Source organism: Crocuta crocuta, unplaced genomic scaffold, assembly GCF_008692635.1.
Source record: "Crocuta crocuta isolate KB4526 unplaced genomic scaffold, BGI_CrCroc_1.0 scaffold131, whole genome shotgun sequence".
NCBI lineage: Eukaryota > Metazoa > Chordata > Mammalia > Carnivora > Hyaenidae > Crocuta > Crocuta crocuta.
This window is the reverse complement of record NW_027528977.1, coordinates 607,565-631,663: the sequence shown is the minus strand read 5'-3', so window position 1 is coordinate 631,663 and position 24,099 is coordinate 607,565. Positions and strand designations below refer to the sequence as shown.

The 24,099-nt window shown below is 35.2% G+C and overlaps 2 protein-coding genes across 5 annotated transcripts in view; one reads left to right on the top strand and one right to left on the bottom strand.

The window, feature by feature from the left end:
* Positions 1-13,455, bottom strand: part of PPIP5K2 (diphosphoinositol pentakisphosphate kinase 2) — a 65,561-nt gene extending 52,106 nt beyond the window's left edge. The window contains exons 1-4 of the mRNA XM_077757282.1: positions 13,247-13,455; positions 8,609-8,969; positions 3,713-3,908; positions 1,136-1,226 (exon numbers count right to left, since the gene is read on the bottom strand). Of these exons, the coding sequence (XP_077613408.1) occupies positions 1,136-1,226; positions 3,713-3,908; positions 8,609-8,722 (401 nt within the window). The 5' untranslated portion in view covers positions 8,723-8,969; positions 13,247-13,455. The remainder of the gene's footprint in view (positions 1-1,135; positions 1,227-3,712; positions 3,909-8,608; positions 8,970-13,246) is intronic.
* Positions 13,456-13,534: 79 nt separating this feature from the next.
* GIN1 (gypsy retrotransposon integrase 1) overlaps positions 13,535-24,099 on the top strand; it is a 29,493-nt gene continuing 18,928 nt past the window's right edge. For 2 of the 4 annotated variants that reach the window (XM_077757147.1, XM_077757148.1), the window contains exon 1: positions 13,539-13,651. The gene's annotated coding sequence lies outside the window, so the exon portion shown is untranslated. Of the gene's footprint in view, positions 13,652-24,099 lie in introns of all 4 variants that reach the window. The other 2 variants (XM_077757149.1, XM_077757145.1) reach the window with 2 other exon arrangements.

Sequence of the window (24,099 nt, the reverse complement as noted above, 5' to 3'; positions counted from 1 at the left end):
TAGCAAGTCTAATTTTTTAAATAAACAAATATGTCATTTAAAGTATTGAAAAATATGTATTCAAAGGAAATACTATGCAATGTTAGAACAAAAATGTCTGCACAATACTATATGTGGCATATTAAAATACTAATATTTAAAACTGGGAATGTAAATGTATAAAAAGAAACGGTTAAATAAAGTTGCTATACAAGTTGCAATGACAGAGTATTACCTCACCATTAAAAACTTCATACTCAAAAAAACAAAAAATCTTTATACTTAAAGAATATTTAATGGTATGGGAAAATGTTCTTTGTATTGTAAGAAAAAAGTGACCCTAATTTTGTAAAATGTGAATGTATATATGTATTACTTTCTATATGACAAAATATGAGAGATAGAGTGGGTTAAATCATTTCTTGATGCTTTTATTTTCCAAATTTCTTAAAGTAAATACGCATTTTTATATAGATGTATAACATATAAAAATCTAGGGAAAATGTTTTTAAGTTTTAGATATCAATAATGTCACTATTTGGAAGAGAAAAAACCAGAAACAAAAAACTATAGAGCCTTATACTTTATAAAGCATTTTCATACATATAATCTCATATAGTAAAGTCCACACAAAATAATACCTAATGTTGGTGAAATTATAAGGGTAGCCATCAGAGTGAAACATCATCAAACAATATATATAAATATAATTGGATTTTACAGTTTCTCTTAGAAATCCATGCTTTTGGCCTGTAAAATGAATGCTAAGATAAATAGATATTTTTCAAAACAGTTGCACTTTACCATTAAAAATAATCTAGTTACAATGAGTATTAGCCCTAATTTTATCATCAGTCACATGACAAAGAAACTGCTTATAATTTTCAATGGTTCAGTAGACACCAGAAATTAATCAAACCTGGATTCAGTCCTTTTCCCACTATTTGTGGGACTACTTGTGACTTTGAGCAAATCAATTCATCTCCCTTATTTTCAAGATTCTTCATCTATAAAATTGGATATAAATACCTATTTCTAAATATTAATTAAAGGATACCACAAATTAACGTATATGAAAACCTGATGCCATATCAGCTTACAGTATATACTAAATGTTAATTTTCCTTTGCTTAATTCAGCCATCTCCATCACTCACCTATCTTGTATGAGATACTGCATATTCAAGTCATTGATTACAAATGGATTCCTGAGTTTTGCATAGGCAACTGCTTTGTCCAGTGGAAATCCTAAGAACACATATTTAACATTGTCTGTATAATCTCAACATAAGTTGACATCTATAACTTTATCAATATGAATTTATGCCACTTCTGTGAAAGGTTAATTTCATTAATCACTGCTTTCCATATAAATCATGGAAAAATAAGTACATAAAACCTGACTTAACTTGTACTATTAATAAGTCTTATTTTTTCCTGGTTAATTTGATTGATAAGGCACAATAAGCTAGTGGTTATATAACCAAATTTAAAGCACTGACACATTAGTCAATACCTGATTATTCAAAGTCACTGATAAAAAATTAAGATTACCTCATACACAGAAATCCATATACAAATAAATATATCACAATCACTTGATTTTTAAAATATATGTAACTCTTTTTCTCACTTTTTAAATTTGTTATCTATACATATAAATTATTGATAATTCAAAGAATTTATGCATCTTTAAAATAGCAAAAACAAAGGTTAATTCTCTTGCAAAGATATGCTCTAAATATAAAATATATGAGCAGGATCATACTTGCTCTTACTAGGTCAATGTTAAGATATCAGAAATTAACTTTCTAAAATTTCTAGGCTTTGGTAAAATTACTAATCACAAGGAAAACAAATCAAATGGCGGATAGTAAGAAGTCTAAATTATCTAAAGCATTTTAATGATTATATTATGCCCTCTGTATTCAAACTAAAAGTCTCCAGTTTTATCCATCAATACCTATTATTTAGAGATGGTATGGCAGTTTACCCTAGAGGTTAATAAAATAGGTTCAAAGGCCTGGCTCCATCTTTCATTAGCTATGTGACCTTGGGCAAATTTATTTAACATCTCTCAGCCCCTGATTCCCAGCTATAAATGGATATTATACCAGTCATACCTAGTAGAGTTTTTTGAGGAACTCCATCAAGGAGTGTATGCACAGGACCTGATATAGTAAGCTCCCAATAAATATTATTATTTCTTAAATGACAATACTTTAATGAATATCTTATGTAAGGAATGAAGTAAAAATCAGTAGGTGTGCACAACTTTAGAATTTAACTATAGTATACCACAATACACCTGTGAAGACACTGTGTTTGGTAGCATTATCAGAACAGCTGGAAAAGTACTAAGGGAAGTTAAAAAATAAAAAACTAAACAAAAAACTATGGTCAGTTGAAAAAGACTTATTCCTAAAGTCCTCTTAGTTTTTAAAATGTAATCAAAGTACTCTCTACCAAGAATCACTTAGCCACAAATTACAAACCCTCCTAGTTTTGTAAAGACTCTCAGAAGAATTCATCACTTGTCATAAAGATACCACCTCAATGTCTGTGATTTGAAGTTTCCTAACAGAACTCAGCGAACAGGAACCCTTAAAAACAAAAAAGTTCCCCTTTGTTGTTGTTGTGGCTAAAGAGTACATTTTTCCTTACCAAGAGACAGCATATGGGATATCCCCTTAGAGAGCACCTAGTTTACAGGCAAATAAATAGCTCCGTCAAAGAACTATGTGGTAGTAAGGGAAGAACACCTTACCCTCAATGATAAGCTAATTTTCATAGTCTCTGAAATAAAGGACTTCAGTTTGTAAAGAAGAACAGGGCCTTGGCTTCTCTATAGGCTAAAGGAGCACAAAAAGTCTGAAACATGCTCCATCCCCTTCTTGCTGAAGGAAATGTTTCCTGAATACATTACTAAAGTCAAACTTTAACACAGATAGAGATTACATATTTTGGTAGCAAGACTGATTTAGTATGAATTCATTTATAACTAAGTACATATCTTTTAACTTATAGTTCTTAGTAAGATATACATTTAATTCACAGATTCTTGTGTTAGAAAATTTCAGATATTCGCTAATAATTTTGATTAATGGGCTTTACTATGAAGGCATACTTTACCATCAAGTGATACTGAAGTTTTATTATATTTCAGTTTGATTTACAAAAGAAACCAAGTAAAATAAAAAATTCAAATATTAAGTTCTTCAGAAATAAAATATGAATATGTATATGAGGAAAGATAGATCATTTTCTATATGACAAAAGCACAGAGCTTAAGATATTCAATAATTCAAGAATTCATTCTAAGTAACTTAGAGTAACAAACAAAGATATGGTTTCAAAGAATTCATCAACCTTATTTTTAATAGTAAAAACTGGAAACTATCTGTTAGGATATTGGCTAAATATGTTGATGACAAACTATGACATCATTAAAAAATCAGGATTCCGAAGAATGTAATGGAGGGAAAATAAACCTGGATATAGTTAATGAAAAATTAAATATAACATTACATATACACTATAATAGTAAATTTGTTTTTAAAAAAATACTCAGAGGAAAAATGACTGAAAAGAAATATATCAAAATGTTAATATCACTGATCTGTGAGAGTGGGTAGGTTTAGTTTTATTTTTCTATTTTATTTAATAATCTACAATTAGTATTATTAGTTTTATTATAAGAGGATAAAGGGAATTCCCACCCCATTCTTTAATACCTTTAGAATGGAAAGAAATAAGACAATCACATAAAGGCCAGTTTTCTACTGGTTCATTCAAAATAACATCTTCTTCAAATACTACTACTGTGATATATTTAAATAAGGAGATCCGTTCAAGAATTTCCTTCATTGGTTTGGATTTGGATTTCTTTGCCATGGAACATATTCCAACCACAATCTGCCTTTCTGGTGGCTAAAACAGAAAGAAAACAAAACAATCAGGTTGACTCCATACGAAATTCAAAGTAGAGCTATCTTAAATCTTTTTCAGGAAGTAGATCATGGATGTGATTAATACTAATGACACATTAAGCAAAAAAGGCATTTTTCAAAATTACTTTGTTGTTATAATAAATAATAAATAACAGTTGTCTACAAAGGTCTGAAAGAAATTCTAAAACAATACACTTTCACGACATTGTTACTATTTTCATTATGATTTTAAACTTAAATAGATACTCCTTTCTTGATTGTCTCTAGCACTCATTTACCTTCCTTACAACAGAAGGGGAAAATAAGGGCCAAAACTTATCTAATCCAAGCAAAAAGATCAATGAGAGATAAAAAATTCTCTTGCCTAAAATAAGATGTTTTAACTACAAGCTGTATTATACAATGTTTACTTAATTTTGTAGATTGAGCTTGAATAGGAGTTGGTCACCAATGACAACTTGGAAGAAAATTTTGGAGAAAGCCAAACTGCTAACAGAGGTGTCAATGCTCTTTGAAGCTCCAATCTTTATACTAAATATTCTTATTAATGGTGTTGCTCATCTCTGGCACCTTTGCTATAGCTAAAAGGCCCTGGTTCATCCTGAAACTAAAAAAGGAGGATACAGAAATAACTTTTGAGTAGCTCACAGGTTTACAACATCACTCAAGATTCATTCTGAGGTCTCTGCATTCACATAATTAAGAATTTATCAAATAAATAAAGCTGTGTTTAGTCTTTTTTGTTCTCTCTATTCCATCTTTTATCTATTTCAGATGACAATGTAATCTGAGCTCAAAAGTGTTTTATTAGAGTTTCTCTTATAAATCTAAAAATAAAATAGGATAACATCAGCTTTAAATTGCTATTCTTTATGCCTAAAATTAGATTTCTTCATCGCTTCTTCTAACTTATGAACAAGATTTGCTGTCTTTCTGCCTTGATTATTGACTTTTACGTTTCCTTATTCAATTATTTTCTCATCAAAAGCATCTACCCAACTTATGATGTTCCTAATGAATATTTCCCTAGCAAACAAAAGTACTCAAGCTAAACCATCAATAAAACAAAAACGTAACCTACTGAATGGGAGGAAATATTTGCAAATGATCTATCTATTAAGGGGTCAACTTCTAAAATATACAAGGAACTCATACAACTCAACATCAAAAAAACCCCAAATTATCCAATTAAAAAATGGACAGAGGAACTTAATAGACATACAGATGGGCAAAAGATTCATGAAAAGATGGTCAACAACACTAATCATCAGGAAAATGCAAATCAAAACCACAATAATATATCACCTCACACCTGTGAGAATGACTAGTATTAAAAAAACAAGAAACTGGGGCGCCTGGGTGGCTTAGTCGGTTAAGCGTCCGACTTTTGCTTAGGTCATGATCTCGCGGTTCGTGGGTTCGAGCCCCGCGTCGGGCTCTGTGCTGACTGCCAGCTCAGAGCCTGGAGCCTGTTTCAGTCTGTGACTCCCTCTCTCTCTGACCCTCCCCTGCTCAAGCTGTCTCTCTCTCTCCTAGAAATAAATATTTAAAAAAAAAAAAAAAAAACAAGAAACAAGTGCTGGCAAGATGTGGAGAAAAAGGAATCCTCTTGCATTATTGGTGGGAATGTAAACTGGTGCGGCCACTGTGGAAAACAGTATGGAGGTTCCTCAAAAAATTAAAAATAGACATACCACAGTGCCTATTAATCCTACTTCTGGATATTTACCAAGAAAATAAAAACACTAATTCAAAAAGATATGTTTACTGCATCATTATTTACAACAGCTAAGATATGGAAGTAACCTAAGGGTTCACCAGTAAATGAATGGATAAAGCTGTGATATATATACTAGTCAGCCATAAAAAAGAATGAAGGGGTGCCTGGGAGGCTCAGTTGGTTGAGTGTCTGACTTTGACTCAGGTTATGATCTTGTGGTTTGTGAGTTTGAGCCCCATGTTGGGCTCACTGGTATCAGCCTAGAGCCTGCTTCAGATCCTCTGTCCCCTTCTCTCTGCCCCTTCCCTCCTTGTGCTCTTTCTGTCTCTCTCTCAAAAATAAACATTTAAAAAAAAAAAAAAGAATGAAAACTTGACATTCGCAACAACATGGATGAACCTACAGAATATTATGCTAAGTGAGACAGTCAGAAAGACAAATACCGTATGATTTCACTTACATGTGGAATCTAAAAATCAAAAGAAATAAAAAAAAATATAGACTCAAATACAGAGAACAAACTGGTGGCTCTCAGAGACAAGGGGAGGTGGAGGAATGGGTGAAATAGGTGAAGGGGATTAAGACGTACAGACTTTCAGTTATAAAATAGAAAAGTTAAGGGGATGAGAAGTACAGCATAGGGAATACAGTCAAAACAGAAACTTTGTATGGTGACAGATGGTAACTACACTATCATGGTGAGCATTCTGTAATGTATATAATTGCTGAGTACCATGTTGAACACATGAAACTAAAGTCAATTATACTTCAGTAAATGAAGTACTCAACCGAACATTTCCTACGGCTTTAAAGATTAAAAAATGGCTAATATGTAAAATTTTGTTTATTATAGATCTATTTAATTAATATCTACTGATAAGCTAAGATGAACTAGAAAATTCAAGTTTAAAATGCACAAATATACCTGAATTATTAAGACAAAATTACAGAATTCTCCTATCAGGTAAAATGTTGGAAGCAAGAAAATTACGTTTTAAACAGGTCTAAATTACTTTGTTAGATTTAATGTCTAAAATGAAATTCATGGGGCACCTGGGTGGCTTAGTCGGTTAAGCGTCTGACTTTCGCTTAGGTCATGATCTCGCGGTTCGTGGGTTCGAGCCCCGCATCGGGCTCTGTGCTGACTGCCAGCTCAGAGCCTGGAGCCTGTTTCAGAGTCTGTGTCTCCCTCTCTCTCTCTGACCCTCCCCTGCTCACGCTGTCTCTCTTTCTCTCTCCTAGAAATAAATAAAACATTTAAAAAAATTTTTTTAAATGAAATTCATACCTTTAATCTTAAAAATAGGAGGATGACCTAGAACAAATTATTTTATCAATCTTGAGGTCAAATGAAACAAATTCAAGCTACTCCAAAGTGACAATTATACATCACACATGTGAGCTCAATGAGTACCAATATTCTAACAATTATACTAAGCGCTGTAATGAGATATACAGAAATTACCTACCCTCTGAGTGCTATGAATCCACCAGGGATCACAATAACAATGTAGCCCACTAATGACACATGGAATATAAGTATGTGTCAAGGTACAGAAATGGTACTGAGGAAGAAGTATTCAAGTTTACAAGAAGAGGAAGAATGAACATGAAATAGGAACAGGGTTTTGAAGAATGAAAAACAATTCACAAGGTACCCTTCCCCAGAAAAGGGCATTCCATAGATAAAGGAATACACCCAACAGCAACGAGGCAGGGCACAGCACAGAATAGTATGTGAAAAGCAAAAATTCTATATTGCTGAAACATAAGAGGTAGAAGGGATGAGAGACAAATACAGTTCTGGAAATAAAGAACAGACAGAAGTCCTTATTTGGAAGAAGAGGACTTGATGGTCAGTGACATTTACAGTGTGTTCAGATGAACTCTAGTGAAAAGGATAAGAGAAGTTGAGGCTGAGTCAATAGCAGCACTTTTAGTTTAAGTCAGCCAAAGAAGGTCTGCTTTCATGGTTTTTTTTTTTTTTTTATTGGACTTCAAGACAACACTTCAGATGATGAAAAGTTCGGCTGATAAGAGAAGCTTGAAAATCAACTTTTCTGGGCTGAGGTGGGGGTGGGTGGGAAAGGTTTCAAGTGAAATGTCTGATTTGCATTTGAGATATGCATAACTGCACTGCGAAAAGTGTTAAATAATTATGAAAACAGATTTAAAGAATCATCTAATAACTATTTTTTTTTACTACTTCTACCAAGTAAAACAGGTTTGAAAACACAATTCTCTTTTGAATTAGAAATATGAGCGGAAAAAACCCCCATAAGTTTGTATCTTGAATCAGTTTTCACAGTAATGCAATGTCTATGTATAAAGGGAAAACAAGACAAATGTTGAGCTAATATAACTATGGTAAAATGATCATAATGAATGGATGTTATTCCTGAAGATCCAGTATGGCTCTACATCCTGATAGATCAGATCGAAAAGAATATAAGACATATACATTTATCTATCCCTCTGGATACTTGAGGTAGCCTCTCCTAGCCACACACTTACAGGCTTATATTGACATTTATATTGACAACATGACAAACTTAATAAAATTAAGAAGTCCTCCTTCATTTAAAATTATTTCAGCTTATTTCTTTCTCTTGATGTATTTTTTGCACTTCTACATACAAGAAATCCTTTTGGTTTATGGCCCTATTCTCTCTTTGCCATGTTTCCAACTGAGTCCTGCGTTACGCTGGGCATGCCAGTGAAAGACACTGAAATTAGCCACAATCAACAACTTAGAAGTCTGACTCCTGATTGGATTTCTTGATGCAGCAGAGACTAAATAATATTACTAATGAAATGTGCTTTTTTTAGTGCAAAAGATTTCCAACAAATTACTATGTGCAAAAATGTCTTCACAATTTAGACAGTATTAATTCACTTTAACAGTGATGAGTAAGAAGCGTATACTGTACTGGTCTTCTCTCACCAAACAAACAACTTACAGACTCATCCTCTTCCTCCTCATCTTCATCTGTATGGTGGAAGAAATGTCGATAATTTCCCGAGTTTATTTCTGTATCTTCAGGCCCAACAAAGAACCTGGGGGCTTCACTCATTTTTATTTCATTTGATATAGACAGAAAGCACTATACTAAAAGTGCTTTTAAATAAACCATTCTCTCTATACTAGCTGACACATGGGTCTGTTGCAGCTTGTTTCTGCTTTTACAATCACTTGAAATCGTGATGACAGTTAGTTGGCAAATGTTCTGTTCTCAGATATCATTGCTTCATTGCTGATGAAGTTTAAAAGACAAAGAGTGAGGCTATTGCTTCAGTGAGTCGATGCAACAATCCTTCTACCTAAAATACAATGAAAAAATTAATTTTGGAGACTGTACTTCAAATACATTCATGTAAAAGTAAAATGATACTTGTAAAATCATTACCAGTAATTTGACGCATACTTTCACATGAAAAGACATTTTCTTCCAGAAAATTAAAAAATTAGGCTCTGATCTTCAATAATCTACATTTTAGCAATTCAACAAACTGATTCAAAATAACAAAAAGAGTAACAGTAACAAAGTAACAACAATACAAAATACACACTAAATTCTTCAAGTCCAAAAATATCTAATAAGTGAGAAAATTATTCAAACTACAAAAAATTCCATTAAAAGCTAAATACCTTTGCAACACAGTTCAGTAATATCTGAATAGAATGAAAAAAACCAGATAAAATGCAATGTAGGTTTAAAACCCATTGACAACTATAAATCAACTTGAAAACTCATTAAATCAATTTTTAAAAGGCTTTAACTTAAAAGTTCAGCTTGCAAACAAATTTTTTTAAGGGAATAAAACCTTTCTGCATTCTAGTCTCAAAAAATATCAATAAAACAAGAAGAAAATATTTCATTTTAACAGTAGCTCTTAAACTTTTAGAAGTCAAAAATTCTTTGCCTGAACTAATAAAATCTATGGATTCTCTCCTCAAAAAAAATAATATAAGTATAAAAAATTCTGCAAAAATTTTATGTGATTGACATCCAAACTTTTCCACATAAACAGACACCTATCAACATCAGTTAAAGAACTCTCATATAGCAGTGATATATCAAAATATTCTTTACCAAAGTCGTTTATATGTACCTGTTCCTTGGTCACGTTAAAACTAATTACCTACCAAGATGAAACTACGTATCAAATAATTCATTTGATTACTGGCAATATAAAAAATTATTTGATCAAATATTCTTAAGAGTTAGAGTATGTGTTAGATAAACTAGATGTAACTCTAGTTTAATTGGTGGCTCCCTATTAAATACTGAAACCTTAGTGTACCTAGTTAAGGCTTCACTTTATCCAATTTTCAAATTAAAATTACACAGTGTTATGAAATTTAAAAGTTTGTGATTAAAAACATTAACGCAGAAATACTTGTTCAAATGACAAATGCTACTCAAGTCTGATTTTTATATTGGAAAGTACCATACTACTAAAGTATCCACACTCAAAAGAAGTGGTTCTCAAACTTCGGCACACATTAGAATCACCAGGAGGGCTTCTTAACATACTAAACTAAAAAGTCTCAAAGTGGGAGGCAATACTCCGCATTTTTAAAATTCCATGGTGATGCTGATGCTGCTGATCTGGTAATCACACTTTAAGAACCACCGCTCTAAAGGCGCATGTGTGGCTTAGCAGGTTAAGTGTCAGATTCTAGATTTCAGCTCAGATGAGCTCACAACCCCTAGTTGGGGATTCTCCTTCTCCCTCCCTCTCTCTCTCTCTCTCTCTCTCTCTCTCTGTCCCTCCTATGCTCAGGCTCCTGCTTACTCACGCTCGCTCTCTCTCTCAAAAGAAATAAACTTTTTTAAAAAAGAGAGAAAACCATTGTTCTAGACTTTGACAAATGGGTTAGAAAGCTTTTTCTGAGAGTTGTTCAGTTCTGTATCCTTAACAAAGTTATTGACACTCTCTAGTCACCATCTGTAAAGTATGATAAACTCATAAATTATTTTGAAAACTAAAAGACAATGCAGACAAGGCAGCAATTAGCACAGGACAAACATCTAGTAAATGTGAGGTGTTTGTTTATTTTGTTGGCTTTTATAATTAAGACAGAGATTCCTGTTCTAACTTAACTGACACAGAACAAAGACAAACAATTTAGTTTAAAATGTACCTATTTACAGCCCTTGCAATGTAGCCACAGAAACTTCTATTTGCCACTGCTTCTGTTGGAGACATTACAGGTTTTCCAGTCTTACCACACTGCTTCGGACTGTCATGAACACTACAGTCTGGAATAAACACCCATCTTCTTCACAAATTTAAGCTACTTAATCCTTAAAATGATATCTTGGATCATCCATCAGCCCTATGTAATATTCAGAAGTCCATCTTTCTTGAGGACCCTCAGCTCCTATTGCTTAGCCTGAATAGACACGCGACCAATTTTCCTGAAATCCTAAAAGCATTTTCTAATGGAAACACTGCTGTAAATGGTGACTCCAGTTCCAGGGCACTATTACTACAGGTACACAATAGGCTATTAAATTGGCTTCTGCAGGCTGGCAAAGGCAGCCAAGCATCATTTACAAATTTATACAAGCCCATGCCAAGGTTCCCAAAACCCATACACTGATTTTTTCCTTCCTCAAACATTTGTTCACTATCTTTTTGCTGAGACTGTCTTTCCTTCTATTTATATTTCACTATTCTCCTTGAAAGTTCCCGTTTCTCCTTTGATAGACAACAGCAAAGTTCTCAACAAATGGTTTTTTTTTTCTGACAACTATGCTTCTGCAAATCCCTAAATACACCTCAGCATCCTTTCCCATCCTCCATGATTCACAGCATTTAGAATATATCTTACAGTTACCTGATTCCATTAGAGTTTTTCCTCCCAAATTTTTATTATGAAAGATTTCAAATATTCAGAAAAGTCGAAAGAATGGTTCACTCTACACACCCACATACCTACCAGACTCAACAAATGCTAACATCTGGCCATATTAACTTTATTTATACGCCGATATACACCTATATTTGTTGTATCAAATAAGTTGTAGGCATAAACGTATTTCATCTCTATATACTTTAGCATGCATCTCATAAAAATAAGGACATCCTCCTACATAATCACAGTATAATTTCCACTTAGGAAAATTACCATTTCCTTAATACTATTTACATGTAGCTGTGTAGGTGGGAAAAGAAGGACCTCATGTCTGCATTCCCAGTACTTAATGGGTGTATAGCATTTATGTGGGTGATGAATAAATGTTCCACCAATTGTTAAGTGTAATATGCTCACAACAACTGCCACAAAGTCATAGGAGTTTAAAAACCGAAAGCGGAAAGATTTGACCGTACAACTCTGAGCCTTCTGAAAATCAATTCAATCAATGGCTTTAAACAAATCCATGCTGCAGTCAGTACTATGGTTTATGAACTATTTACTTCTCCATCACAACAAGGAAGTTCCATGAGGACAGAGGTCATGACAGAGGTCATCTTGTCAGACACATACACAGGCACACTGAATTTATTTTTAGTGAGTATTTTCAACCACTTATAATGTTAGTGGAGTAACTGGAAGAAATGAAGCACAACGGTAAGACAATAGTAGCCTAGTAGTTACGAATACAGATTTTGGAATCTGAAAAATCTGGTTTCTAATATGGGCTCAAACGTTTACTAGCAGCAAAAGTTTATTAGAAAAGAGTTAAGTGACCTCTCTGAGCCTCAGTACCTACCTCTGGAATATGAAACTAATAATCGAACACACCTCATGGAATTGTTGAGAGAAGTATATGAGAACATATGTAGAGCACTTGGCACACATAAGGACTCAGTCAATGGCGGCTATATTTAATCTGCCTGAAACAAAAACTGTATTTTTCATTTAAGAATCTTCACCTGCAAAACAAAACCCTATCCCAGTGTAGGACAAGGATGCTAGGTGCTGAAGCCAACCATGCTTCCTACATCCCGAGCTAAGCCTTCCAGCACATGAGAAGAAGACAAGAATCACCCACGGGAATTCAAAGGTCGCCAGCTCCCAGAAGTCGACCATAACCTAGTAAATGAGATACAATGGTCGCCACCCTCGTTCCTTCTCCAAGCGCGCGAGGTGCAAGACACGCGAACTGACTAGCTGAGGCAGTGACCTGCAGCCTCCGTTTTTATTCTAGAAAGCTGCAACGCAAAGGCCCTTTCTTTTGAAGTGGGGATGCAGGCAGCGAAAAAGGGGGCAAAGACTGAGGAACGAAAACAAAAAAGCCATCTCGACCCACAGAGACCTCAAACTCGAGGCTGCCTACTTCGGTGGAGCCAGCCTGCAGGCTGGAAGACCAGCTGAGGAGCTCGGCAGTTTCCTTCTGGCGGGGCTCAAATCTCGAGGATCTCAAACCCAAGAAATAAAAAAGGGAGGCAACGGAAGGGAAGAAGAAATCCAGACGCGAAGAGCGCCTCATGGCTGTAGTGTCACTGCTTCCTCGCCCACGCTGCCTCTCGCTCTGGCACACGCCCCTGCGAAGAGCGCGTGTCTGAGCTCCGCAAGGCGCAGAAGACAAAGCAACTGCCCAGCAGCGGCCTCGGGTGACCGGGTTTGGCATCTCGCTTCTCACCTGCCACCGCTGCAGTAGCCACGCGAGCTGCGGGAGACAGCCGAGCCCACTCGGGCTTCGGTTTCTCCTTTAATCCCAGAGACAGGAATGAGGTGTTCGTCAAGACTACAGCTCTTAGCTAGGACGTCGGTCTTGCCTCTGCAGCAGCAGATGAAGGGCCACGCGAGAGGTACTGCAAAGCACTCCAGCACCTCCCTTATCTTGGTCGCGCCTCTCCCGGCCCGCCTCGGGTCTCCCAAAGAAATATCACCGGGCGGAACGATTTCCGGCAAGTGCCAAACGGCCCGCACGGCCCTCAAAAGCACACCCCCATCTTAAAGACACCGGTAGTTCCGTTTCCGGCAGCACCAGATAAGTCGCGAGTGGAAGCTTAAATCCTGTCGTTTGAGTTTAGGACCACTTTCGGTGAGTGGTCGTTCCGGTATGCTTTGTTATGTCTGATGATTTTTAAAGTGAGGCATCACCTGACAGTAATTTCACAACTATTTGTATCGCCTAGTTTAAGGAAGGGTTTAATTGACTCTGGAGATTGCGCAGGCGCTCTTGGGGCGAGAGGGCCTTGCTTGGGCGTTAACGGCGTCCCGCGCCCGCTGAGTAGAAAAGGGGCGAGCTCTGTTGTCTGTGGGGAGGTGCCTAGTCTGTGTAACCGAGTTTTATTTGATTGTCGTAGTCCTGCTTATGCTAAGTTAAGCTGGACCTTGCCCTGAAGAATTGACTAACGCTCTGGAAAGGTTCTCTGATATTTAAAATAGCGTCCGAGACTCGAAGCAGGTTCAAAAGTTGACCGTGGGGGTTGGCTGACGTTAACGAAGTCTCCCTACTTACTTGATCATAGTTGTCATTTAATCTGAAATACTACCATTTCGATCCAAATTAAGATCTCCGGTGGCGGGGAGAGACGTGAATTCAAGGGACAGCCTTGTCCCATCGTTTTAAAGGCAAAGTACACATTCATCTCTGTAGATTTTCCTTCAAATGAGTCTTTCTGAAACAAAGTGGAGAAAAAAATTTCAAAATAGAAATTCACTTATCACACGTGGCTTCATGTATATGCTTATGGAAATGAAGGCATTTTTGTTAAACGAATATGTAGGTTGAATCAGATTGGAAGTGTTTGGTGTAATTAGATTTCAGTCTTTGACACTACATAAAATTATGCTCTTATTTTTGTCAGATATTAAAGTAGACTAACGCAGAAGTAAAAGTAATGATCACAAGTTCCCATGTTCATTGAGATATTGCGGATTTTAAGTTTTTAATTTGGAACACATGCGTCTTAACTTTTTGGAGGCTTAAACTGGTAGCCTGGATGGGTTTTGTCAAGTCCTAATTTTATTTAAAGTGGTACTTAACTGGTTCACTTTACTGCACACAAGATAAAATTATTAAAAGAATTAAGTAATAAATATTTAGACAGGTACTTATTGATTTTATTTGACGTTGTATTAGGGACATAGTGTTAAAGCTCAACCAAATTTGACCCTGACAGTTCCTCTTGCAAAATTAGAAGTTGTAATCATCCACCTTCACCTCCTTTTCTCATTTCTTCATATTGTAATACACAAATTCTTAAAATTAAGAGCATATTTAAAGAAGTCCGAATTTTCATTTTTATAACATAAACCACTTAATTTTACCCTGTAAATGATAACTTCATTCAGTATTTGGGTGTAGGAGGATATTTATGTTTGTTCTAATATTACAGCTTAAAGCCATTTTCTTATATTAACTACTCAGTTGGATGTTTTTTAGGGATCACATGGTGTGTGTACTTTGACAAGAAAAAATTACTAGTTCTTTTAAGTTGTTCTTTTGTATATATATCCCAGATATCAGCAGGAAACTGTAACCTAACTTACATGATTTTTCTTTTTGTGAACTGATTTTCTTAAGTACTTAAGCTTGTGAACCCCATTAGACTCTAAACTCATAGTGTATACAACTCTTGAGTCTTCTGGGTTATGATGTTAGCATTACAACCAACAAACATTGCCGTAAAAACAATCACCATAAGTGAAGAGAACAGGATTTTAAAATCCTTTTTCTTGTAAATAAAGCTTTTGAGAAGAGAAAGTGTTCTTTACTACCTTCAACAGCTTGATGTGGCTGATAATAATACTGAAATGTTTTAACAATAATTGCATATTGCTTTACCATTTGCAAAGGACTTCAAGTCCTTAATCTCATTGATCCTGATAGTTATGAAGGAGGGATAAGTATTTTTTTTTCTTTTTTCATATGTGGATACTGAGACTTAGGCAACTCTTAGGCTAGAAATTCTGACTCCTAAAAGCCATGACTTCTTAGACACACCCTACTTGGAATGCATTATATATGCAAGTGAAGTAATGTTTTCCTGAGTGAAGAACCATTATCTTTGGAACGTGTCCTTTTTTTTTTTTTTTTTTTTAAATACAGCACTTTCTTTCCTATGAGGGAGGGCAAATAATTCTTTATTCATTTACAAATAGTTGAATGTCCATTGTCTCCCAAACTATGTGAAGTGATGTAAACATTAAAAATTAATATGGCTTTCTTATATATAACCTGAATAATTAATTACAAAATTATTTTATAACTTTTATAGCAGAGGCCTGAGTCAAGAATTATGAAATCTGAGGTTGACAGTAATTCAGTTATTAGTGTGGCAGGGAGGAAAAGCCAACAGGAAATTTGAAGCAACATAGAACAAGCTGTAAATGTCAAATGCCTGCTTTCACTGTGTTACTTTGAGCAAATTGGATAATGTCTCTGAACCTCTATTTTCTTATCTAAAAAGTAGATATATAACTAGTACCCACTTCATAGGATATTGTGAGGATTATCACAGTAAAGCACTGTATAAATGTTTGCAATTATTTTTAAAAATGGCTTTTACACTTATTTAAAAAATTCTCTTTTAATTAAAAAAAAATGTTCCCTGTTCCTATAGTTTTGGCTTTTCCACATGTCATATAAATAATATTATATAGTGTGTAGCCTTTTGTGTCTCACTTTTTTAACTTAGCATAATTTTTGAGATTCATCCTTATTATTAAGTATATTTTTAGTTTGTTCCTTATCAGCATTGCTTATCAATTCCACCATATGGATCTACCATTTGTTTACCCAAAATGAACATTTGGTTCGTTTTCAGATTTTAGCTGTTAGGAATAAAGCTTCTGGAAACAGTTACATATACATTTTTGTATGGACATTTAATTTCTCTTTAGTTAAAACTGTTTTCAAACATGTTTATACCATTTTGTATTCTCACCAGCAATGCTGTGTATCCTTTGTAGTGCTTAGTATTGTCAGGTTTGGTTTCTTTTTTGTGGTTTTTTGCCATTTTGATGGATGTGTAGGAATGTCTCAGTTTTTTTTTTTTTAAATATATATATTTTTTTAACGTCTAGGAGAGAGAGAGAGAGAGAGACAGCGTGAGCAGGGGAGGGTCAGAGAGAGAGAGGGAGATACAGACTCTGAAATAGGCTCCACGCTCTGAGCTGGCAGTCAGCACAGAGCCCGACGCGGGGCTCGAGCCCACAGACCGTGAGATCATGACCTAAGCGAAAGTCGGACGCTTAACCGACTAAGCCACCCAGGCGCCCCGGAGTGTCTCAGTTTTTATTTGTATTTTTTAATTGTCTAATTGTGCTGAGCACGTTTTCACATGTTTATTTGCAAATCATCTTTAATGAAATGTCTTTGCAGTCTTTTGCCCATTTTTTAGTTGGATGGATCATTACCTTATTGAGATTTGAGAGTTCTTTACAAATTCTGAATGTAAGTTCTTTATTATATATGTGAACTACAAATATTTTCTCCCATCTGAGCTTGCTCTTTTCATTTTCTTAACATTATCTTTAAAAGAACAGAAATTAAAAATTTTCTTTTATGGATGGTTCTTTTTATTTGCTCTCTGGAAATCATTGCTAACATAAGCTCACCAAGATTTTCTTTTTTGTTGACTTCTAGCAGTTCTGTAGTTTTAGGTTTTACATTTAAGTCTATGACCCATTGTGATTGCTTTTTACAGATGGTACAAATTACAAATTGAGGTTCATCTTTTTTCATAGGGGTGCTTAGTTGTTCCAGCATCATTTGTTGTAAATATTATCCTTTCTGTATTGACTTCCTTGGCATCTTTATAAACAATCAATTTACCATTTCTTTGTGGCTGTTTCTGGACACTATTCTGTTCCCTAGATTTTTGGCTATCATTTTGCCAATACCACAGTATGGATTACTATAGAGTAAAGGAAGTCTTGAAGTCAGGTAATGTGGGATTCAGCTATATCCTTGTTTTTGGAACTTGTTTTAAATATTCTAGGGGTGCCTCGGTGGCTCAGTCGGTTAAGCGTCTGACTTTGGCTCAGCTCATGATCTCATGATTCTTGGGCTCGAATCCCGCATCAGGCTGTGTGCTGACAGCCAGCTCAGAGCCTGGAGCCTTTTTCAGATTCTGTATCTCCCTCTCACTCTGACCCTCCCCTGCTCACGCGGTCTCTGTCTCTCTGTCTCTCTCTCTCTCTGTCTCTCTCTCTCTCAGAAATAAATTAAAAAAAAACATTTTTAAAAAAGCCTCTGAGAATTTTTTTAGTGCTATTTCAGAAAGGAATAATGTATTTCCATTGCTGAATATTATAATTTACCAATTTCTATCTAAATTAATCACCTGAAGTCATTTTCCTTGTCTAGAAAGGGGGAGAGTGAATCACAATCTCTGGGCTTCCCTTTAGTGTTAACAGTCAAAGATCTGATTTTTCCATTTGTGATGTGGTGTATTTATTTTTTCAAATACTTATTCATATTTCCTTACTTCTTGAAAATTAAGTATACTTTTAGTATCCTTTCTTATATTTGTGTGAAAGATGCCAAAGAATAGAAATATGAAGTCTAGTAACCTTTCGGTTAATAAAATTGGTCTTTTACATTAGAAAACCTTATTTCAATGAACTCTTTGTTCTGCAACCTAGAAATATGTATCACCAAGAAATATGTATATGTCTTAAAAGTGTAAAAATTAACTTTAAAAGATAAGGTGAAATAAGAAACTTTATTCTTCTATGAAATTAGGTCTTGCTTTTTTTCCCCCCTTTATTTAGAAAGTGCTTAGAGAACAGAAATAAGGGATTGACCTAATAGGTGCCTTCTGTCATAAACTTATAGCACCTAGTATTAACATTGATATCCACCAGGTTTCTTTGATTCCAGTTAAACAATTGCCAAAAACTTTTAGTCTGTACCTCTGATGAACTTATAATTAGTAAATATTAGTGTTCTCAGTTTACAGCCTTTCCTTAAGATCCAGATATTTAGCTTAATAAATCTAGTTTGTATTTACTTGTTAAATGCTTTAACTCGTGGTTCTCAAATTGTGTGCCAAAGCTTTCTTGGACCTCATAGTTAATTCACAGGATACCATGGAATATTTTAAGTTTTCAAAGAAAGCACAGCTGTGCTCAGCATCAATTAGATCTCTTGTGGACTGCTAATCTGAGGTAGTTCATAATTTAAACATCTGGTCACACTACATTGCTTTCTTGATATCTTTGGAAAACTGGACTTTTTGATGGTTGCTGTGGTAATAAAGCAAATACTGCATTAAAATCAATGTGGAAGAGGAAATGAGGCCAGCAATGTCTAATCTGATTCCAAGCTTTGAGAATTTGTACACTGACTAGCAGGCACATGCATGCCATTATAAGGAATTGTCGTTATTTACGAATAAAATAAGATTATTTTATTCTGCTTATATATATTTTCAAGTGGTTTCTAAGTTTTTAGGGCTTAAAGATTTAAGTTGTTTGAACTTTATTTAATAAACAGAAGTGTAGTATCTGTATTTATATCTATCGTTATGTATTTATATATTTTTTGGCATAGGAGTGTCATGAAAAAATTAGTAAGATGCTAAGGGTCTTGAGAACAAAAAATTTAGGAACCTCTGCCTTAACTGAATTTAATCTTGTCTTATAATGCTTTAGAATAGTGCAGAATAATTACCATGTTATTTTAGTAGGACTTTTAAAGAAATAAGGATTCTTTAAAAAATATATTTGTTGGGGCGCCTGTATGGCTCAGTTGGTTGACTGTCTGATGTCAACTGACTTAACTTCGGCTCAGGTCATTATGTCATGGTTTGTGGGTTCGAGCTCGGTGCTGAGCTCTGTGCTGACAGCTCAGAGCCTGGAGCCTGCTTTGGATTCTGTGCCTCCCTCTCTCTCTGACCCTCCACTGCTCACACTCTGTCTCTCTCTCTCTGAAAAGTAAATAAACACTTAAAAAAATGTTGTTTATCGAAGTATAATGTGCATTCAAAAAAGTACATACTGCACTTCATGAATATTACAAAAGTGAAGAGCTCATGTAACGGCTACCCACATCCCACCACCCAGATAATAAAATGGATCATTAATAGTACTCCAGAAGCCTCCCTTCTTTCCTTTCCTAGTCTTCTCTTCTCTCATCTCTAAACCACAAGGATGCTTTTTGAAAGTTTATAAGCTAAACAAATTAGGAAAGGAGCACACTTTTTTGATTTCTCTCTGTACATTTGAAAATATAAAAAGTTAATTGAAACATAAATTTACAGGTAGTTCTTTATGCTAATGTATAAATTAGGTTGATTCTATAAAATATATTTAGTATCATCTTCAAGATAGCTAAGTGTCCATGGGGATCTAAAGGTAAATAGGTATGGCCTGTCCCTTAATGATACTATAATGAACTTAACTCTAAATTCTTCCTTTCCTTCCTTCTTTCCTCCGGTCTTAATGGAAGAGATAACAAGACTAATCCTTCCACTTGTGAATTGTCCCATTCCCTACTGCCCTCTTGGGAAGTTCATTCTGTTAGTCTTATAATTTCTCTCCCCCCTGCTTCCAGTGGTTTCTAGAAGCCCTTCCCTTAGCATCAAGCTTTTTGGGTCATTGTATTTTTTAAGGCAAAAAAAATCTCTTCTTTAAAAAATTTGTAAATTGTAGTAAAATATACAGAACACAAAATTTATAATCTTAACCATTTTTTTGTTATTAGTAATGTTAGATAGGAATTCAACTTTTTATTCAAAATTCATAGTCAATTTTCCATACAATGCTGTTTCTAGTGAATTTTTTGAATGAAATTTTTATGTGTAGATGTCTTATGTATAAAATTATAGATGTTTCCATTTCTAAACCCCTTATTTCATGAAACTATGTTTGTATTAATAATATACTATTTTATTACTCTAACTTTATAGTATAATTTGATATCAAAAAGGTGCTTGTTTTCATCTCTTCAACATTTTCTTGGCCTCATTTATACACACACACACACACACACACACACATACATACACACACACATACTTGGAGAGAAACTATACATTCAATTTGTTCAATTTTATTTTATTTANATGACCTAAGCGAAAGTCAGACGCTTAACCGACTAAGCCACCCAGGCGCCCCAGTTCAATTTTATTTTCAATAAAGTCATTGGGGTATTCATTGTTTCATCTTAACTATTTCTAATTGCACAGTTTAGCGGCATTAAGTACTTTCACACTTTGGTACACCTATCACTACCATCCATCTCCACAACTCTTTTTAGCCTGCATAATTGAAACTCTGTGCCCTTTATTTTGTTTTTAAAACATTTTAAAAAGTTTATTAATTTTGAGAGAGAGAAGGCATGTGCGCCAGTGGGGGAGGGGGAGAGAGAGAAGGAGAGAGAGAATTCAAAGCAGGCTCCAAGCTGTCAGCACAGAGCCCAGCATGGGTCTTGATCTCATGAACTGTGAGATCATGACCCGAGCTGAGATCAAGAGTTGGACATTTAACCGACTAAGCCACCCAGGCACCCCAAAACTCTACCCTTTAAAAAGTAACTCTCAACACTCTAGCCCTGGAAATCCTCATTCTACTTTCTGTCTCTATGAATTTAACTACTCTAGGTATCTTATATAAACGTATTCATACGATATTTGTCTTGTGACAAGGTTCATCCATGTTGTAGCTTGTCAGAATTTCCTTCCTTTTTAAGGCTAAATAATTATTCCATTGATGTATATATACCACATTTTGTCTGTCCATTCTACCGTCAGTGGAGATTGGGGTTGCTTTTTACCTTTGGCTGTTGTGAATAATGCTGCAATGAACATTAGTGTTGGAACAATCTCTTAATCCTACTATAATGTAAACTCTGTAAGAGTCAAGAGGATATGTCTTGTTCGTTATTCTATCTCCAGGGATGTGTCTTATGCATAGCAGTTGCCCTGTAATATATTTTAGATTAATGAACGACTCTCATGCTTGTCTCTATCATCTGAATTGTAGTTTTACCTTCACAACTAAACTTAAGGTTTTTCTTAAAACCAGTCACTTCTTATCTCATTACAGTCTGGTTTTCATCTGCCCTTCTCTACTGTAACTACCAGATATATTTTAGTTCATGTATCACTTAACCTCTCCTCTACTTGGTGCTTAAGAACTCTTTATTCCCTAGGCTTCTGTGACCAGAACCCCATCTGGCTCTTTTTCTATTTCTCTGGCTATTCCTGTGTCCCTGAGGGACTTGTAATATATTTGAGAGAGAGACGTATAAACTATTAAGTTCAATAAAGTGGTGCAGATTTTATAAAAGTTGGTATATGTAACTATGAGTGTCGTAGAAGATAGACACAATTTATTCTGTGGGGAAATAGATTCATAGATCTTTTCCTCCTTTGTCATCAGGATGAATTCATAGATGAGTGAACTCATTAATTTGAATGTTAAAGGGTAAGGGTGTGTCCACTGCTCTTCTTCCCTGGTACATCTTACATGAGATCCTTTTCACTACATTAACTGCATCTGCCATCTGCATGCTGAGTTCATCCATGAGCCAAATACAACATGTTAAAACTGTCATCTTTCTCCCTAAACCCAGAACTTCAGAAGTGATCTGGACTCTTCTTTTTATTCATTCCATATATCCAGTCAGTAACAGTTCTTATAGAATTTATCTATACATTTTCACTGACACTGCAGTGACTCAAAATTTCATAATTTCTTGCCTTTATTATTCAGTAGTCCTTTAACTGACTTCTGCTGGCTTTCCTATCTCTCTACCCCAATCTATCTTTCGTATTGGTTTAGGATGGACTTTGTAAAGTCGAAGTGTAATCTCATGGGGCACCTGGGTGGCTCAGTCAGCTAAGTGCCCAACTCTTGGTTTCAGCTCAGGTTATGATCTCGTGTTTTGTGAGAATGAGACCTGCGTTGGGGCTCCTGCTTGGTGGTGCATACATGTGCGTGCTCTCTCTCTCTCTTTCTCTCTCTCATAATAAATAAGTAAACTTAAAAAAAAAAGATCTTATAACTCCTGTTCATTCTTTGAAGTTCAGGTTATCCCAGATGGGGTAGTCAGAGAAGGCACTCTAGGAGATGGCATCTAGTCAGGGTTTTGAAAGGTAAGTAGGGCGGGAGAGACAGGGATTGGGATGAGGTCTAATCTAGGCCAAAGTGTCAGTGAAAACGTGTGAGCACATTGTATAGAATGGCTGAAGAACTGTGGTGATTTATGTAACTGGAGGTTAGAATTTGAATTTGGAATGCTAAGGAGATAAGCATGGAGAGATTGGTAGACCATATCTTAAAAAATCTTATATACGGTCTGAAGTGTTTAGATGTCATTAAGAGTATTAGAAGGCCATTATTTTATGTTAGGTTAGTATTTTGATAAAGTTTGTGTTTTAGGATTACATCTGGCTGCAGTAAGCAAAGGAACAAAACTAGAGACAGGAGAAGCAAGGTTAGATAAAAGGTGAGCTGAATCTAAACTAAGACAGTGGCAGTGGAATGAAGTCCAGCTCATCCAGAATGCTTTTCCTCCTTCTCCAAGTGCATGTGGGTCTCTTCACATGTGTTTTAATGGTATTCTCGGCATATTCTGTTGTAATACCGTTCTGCACTATGTAATTACTGACTGACTTGTCTCTTCTTGTCATGACACTACAAGCTTCTTGAAGTTAGGGATTATATCTTATTTTAACTGTGTATCCCCATAACTTACTGCATATAAGGATTTAAGTACTTGGTAAATAAACCAACAAATAAAGTGTTATCTGGATGAAAGGCCTAACAACTATAATAGTAAAACATGAAGTTCTACAAAGGTACAAAGAAGGTGGAGAGAAGTTGAGATCACTTCAGATTCAGAAATCATGGAAGGCTTGCTTCACTGAGGAGCTGGAGCTTGATTTTGAAAGATGGTTAAGACTTAATCAGAGAGAATTGGAAGGATAGGACATTCAAAGGGGAAAGGGTGACATAAACTAAGGGAGAATTGTTGGGATGTAAGCAAAGGAGACAAGAGGAGAAACTATAAGGCTTGTTTTGTGCAAGGTTGTAGAGGCTTGGTTGAATAGCCTGTGTCAGTAAGCAGTGGAGATGTCCGGGGAGGTCTAATAGTGTCTACTCTTGTCTAGTAATTCATTTGGAAGATAAAAATATGCTGAGGATGATTGATAGTCTAACTAAGTTTCAAGGTAACTATGTCAAGCAAATAATTACCACTTTAACTGTTTTCTTCTTTACTAAGAGAAGACAGCTGACCCATATGTAACACACTTGTGAAATGAGAAAATATGTAGAAATATTCTGGTTTTTTTGTTTTCCATCACTGAAAGAATCCACTCTATCTGAATGATGACAGAAAGGCAGCAAACCCAAAACCTCAAAGAGCTCAGTCTCCAAAATTTTGTTTATTCATTTCTTCTACTTTTTAACCTTTTGTACTATGGGCTTACTCAGAGGAGAGTGAATTATTTTATTTTGATCTGTTTTCATTTCTTCAAAAGGTAAGCGTTTGAAAGTGGAGAGGTTAATTTCAGTGAATAGACTTTTGGA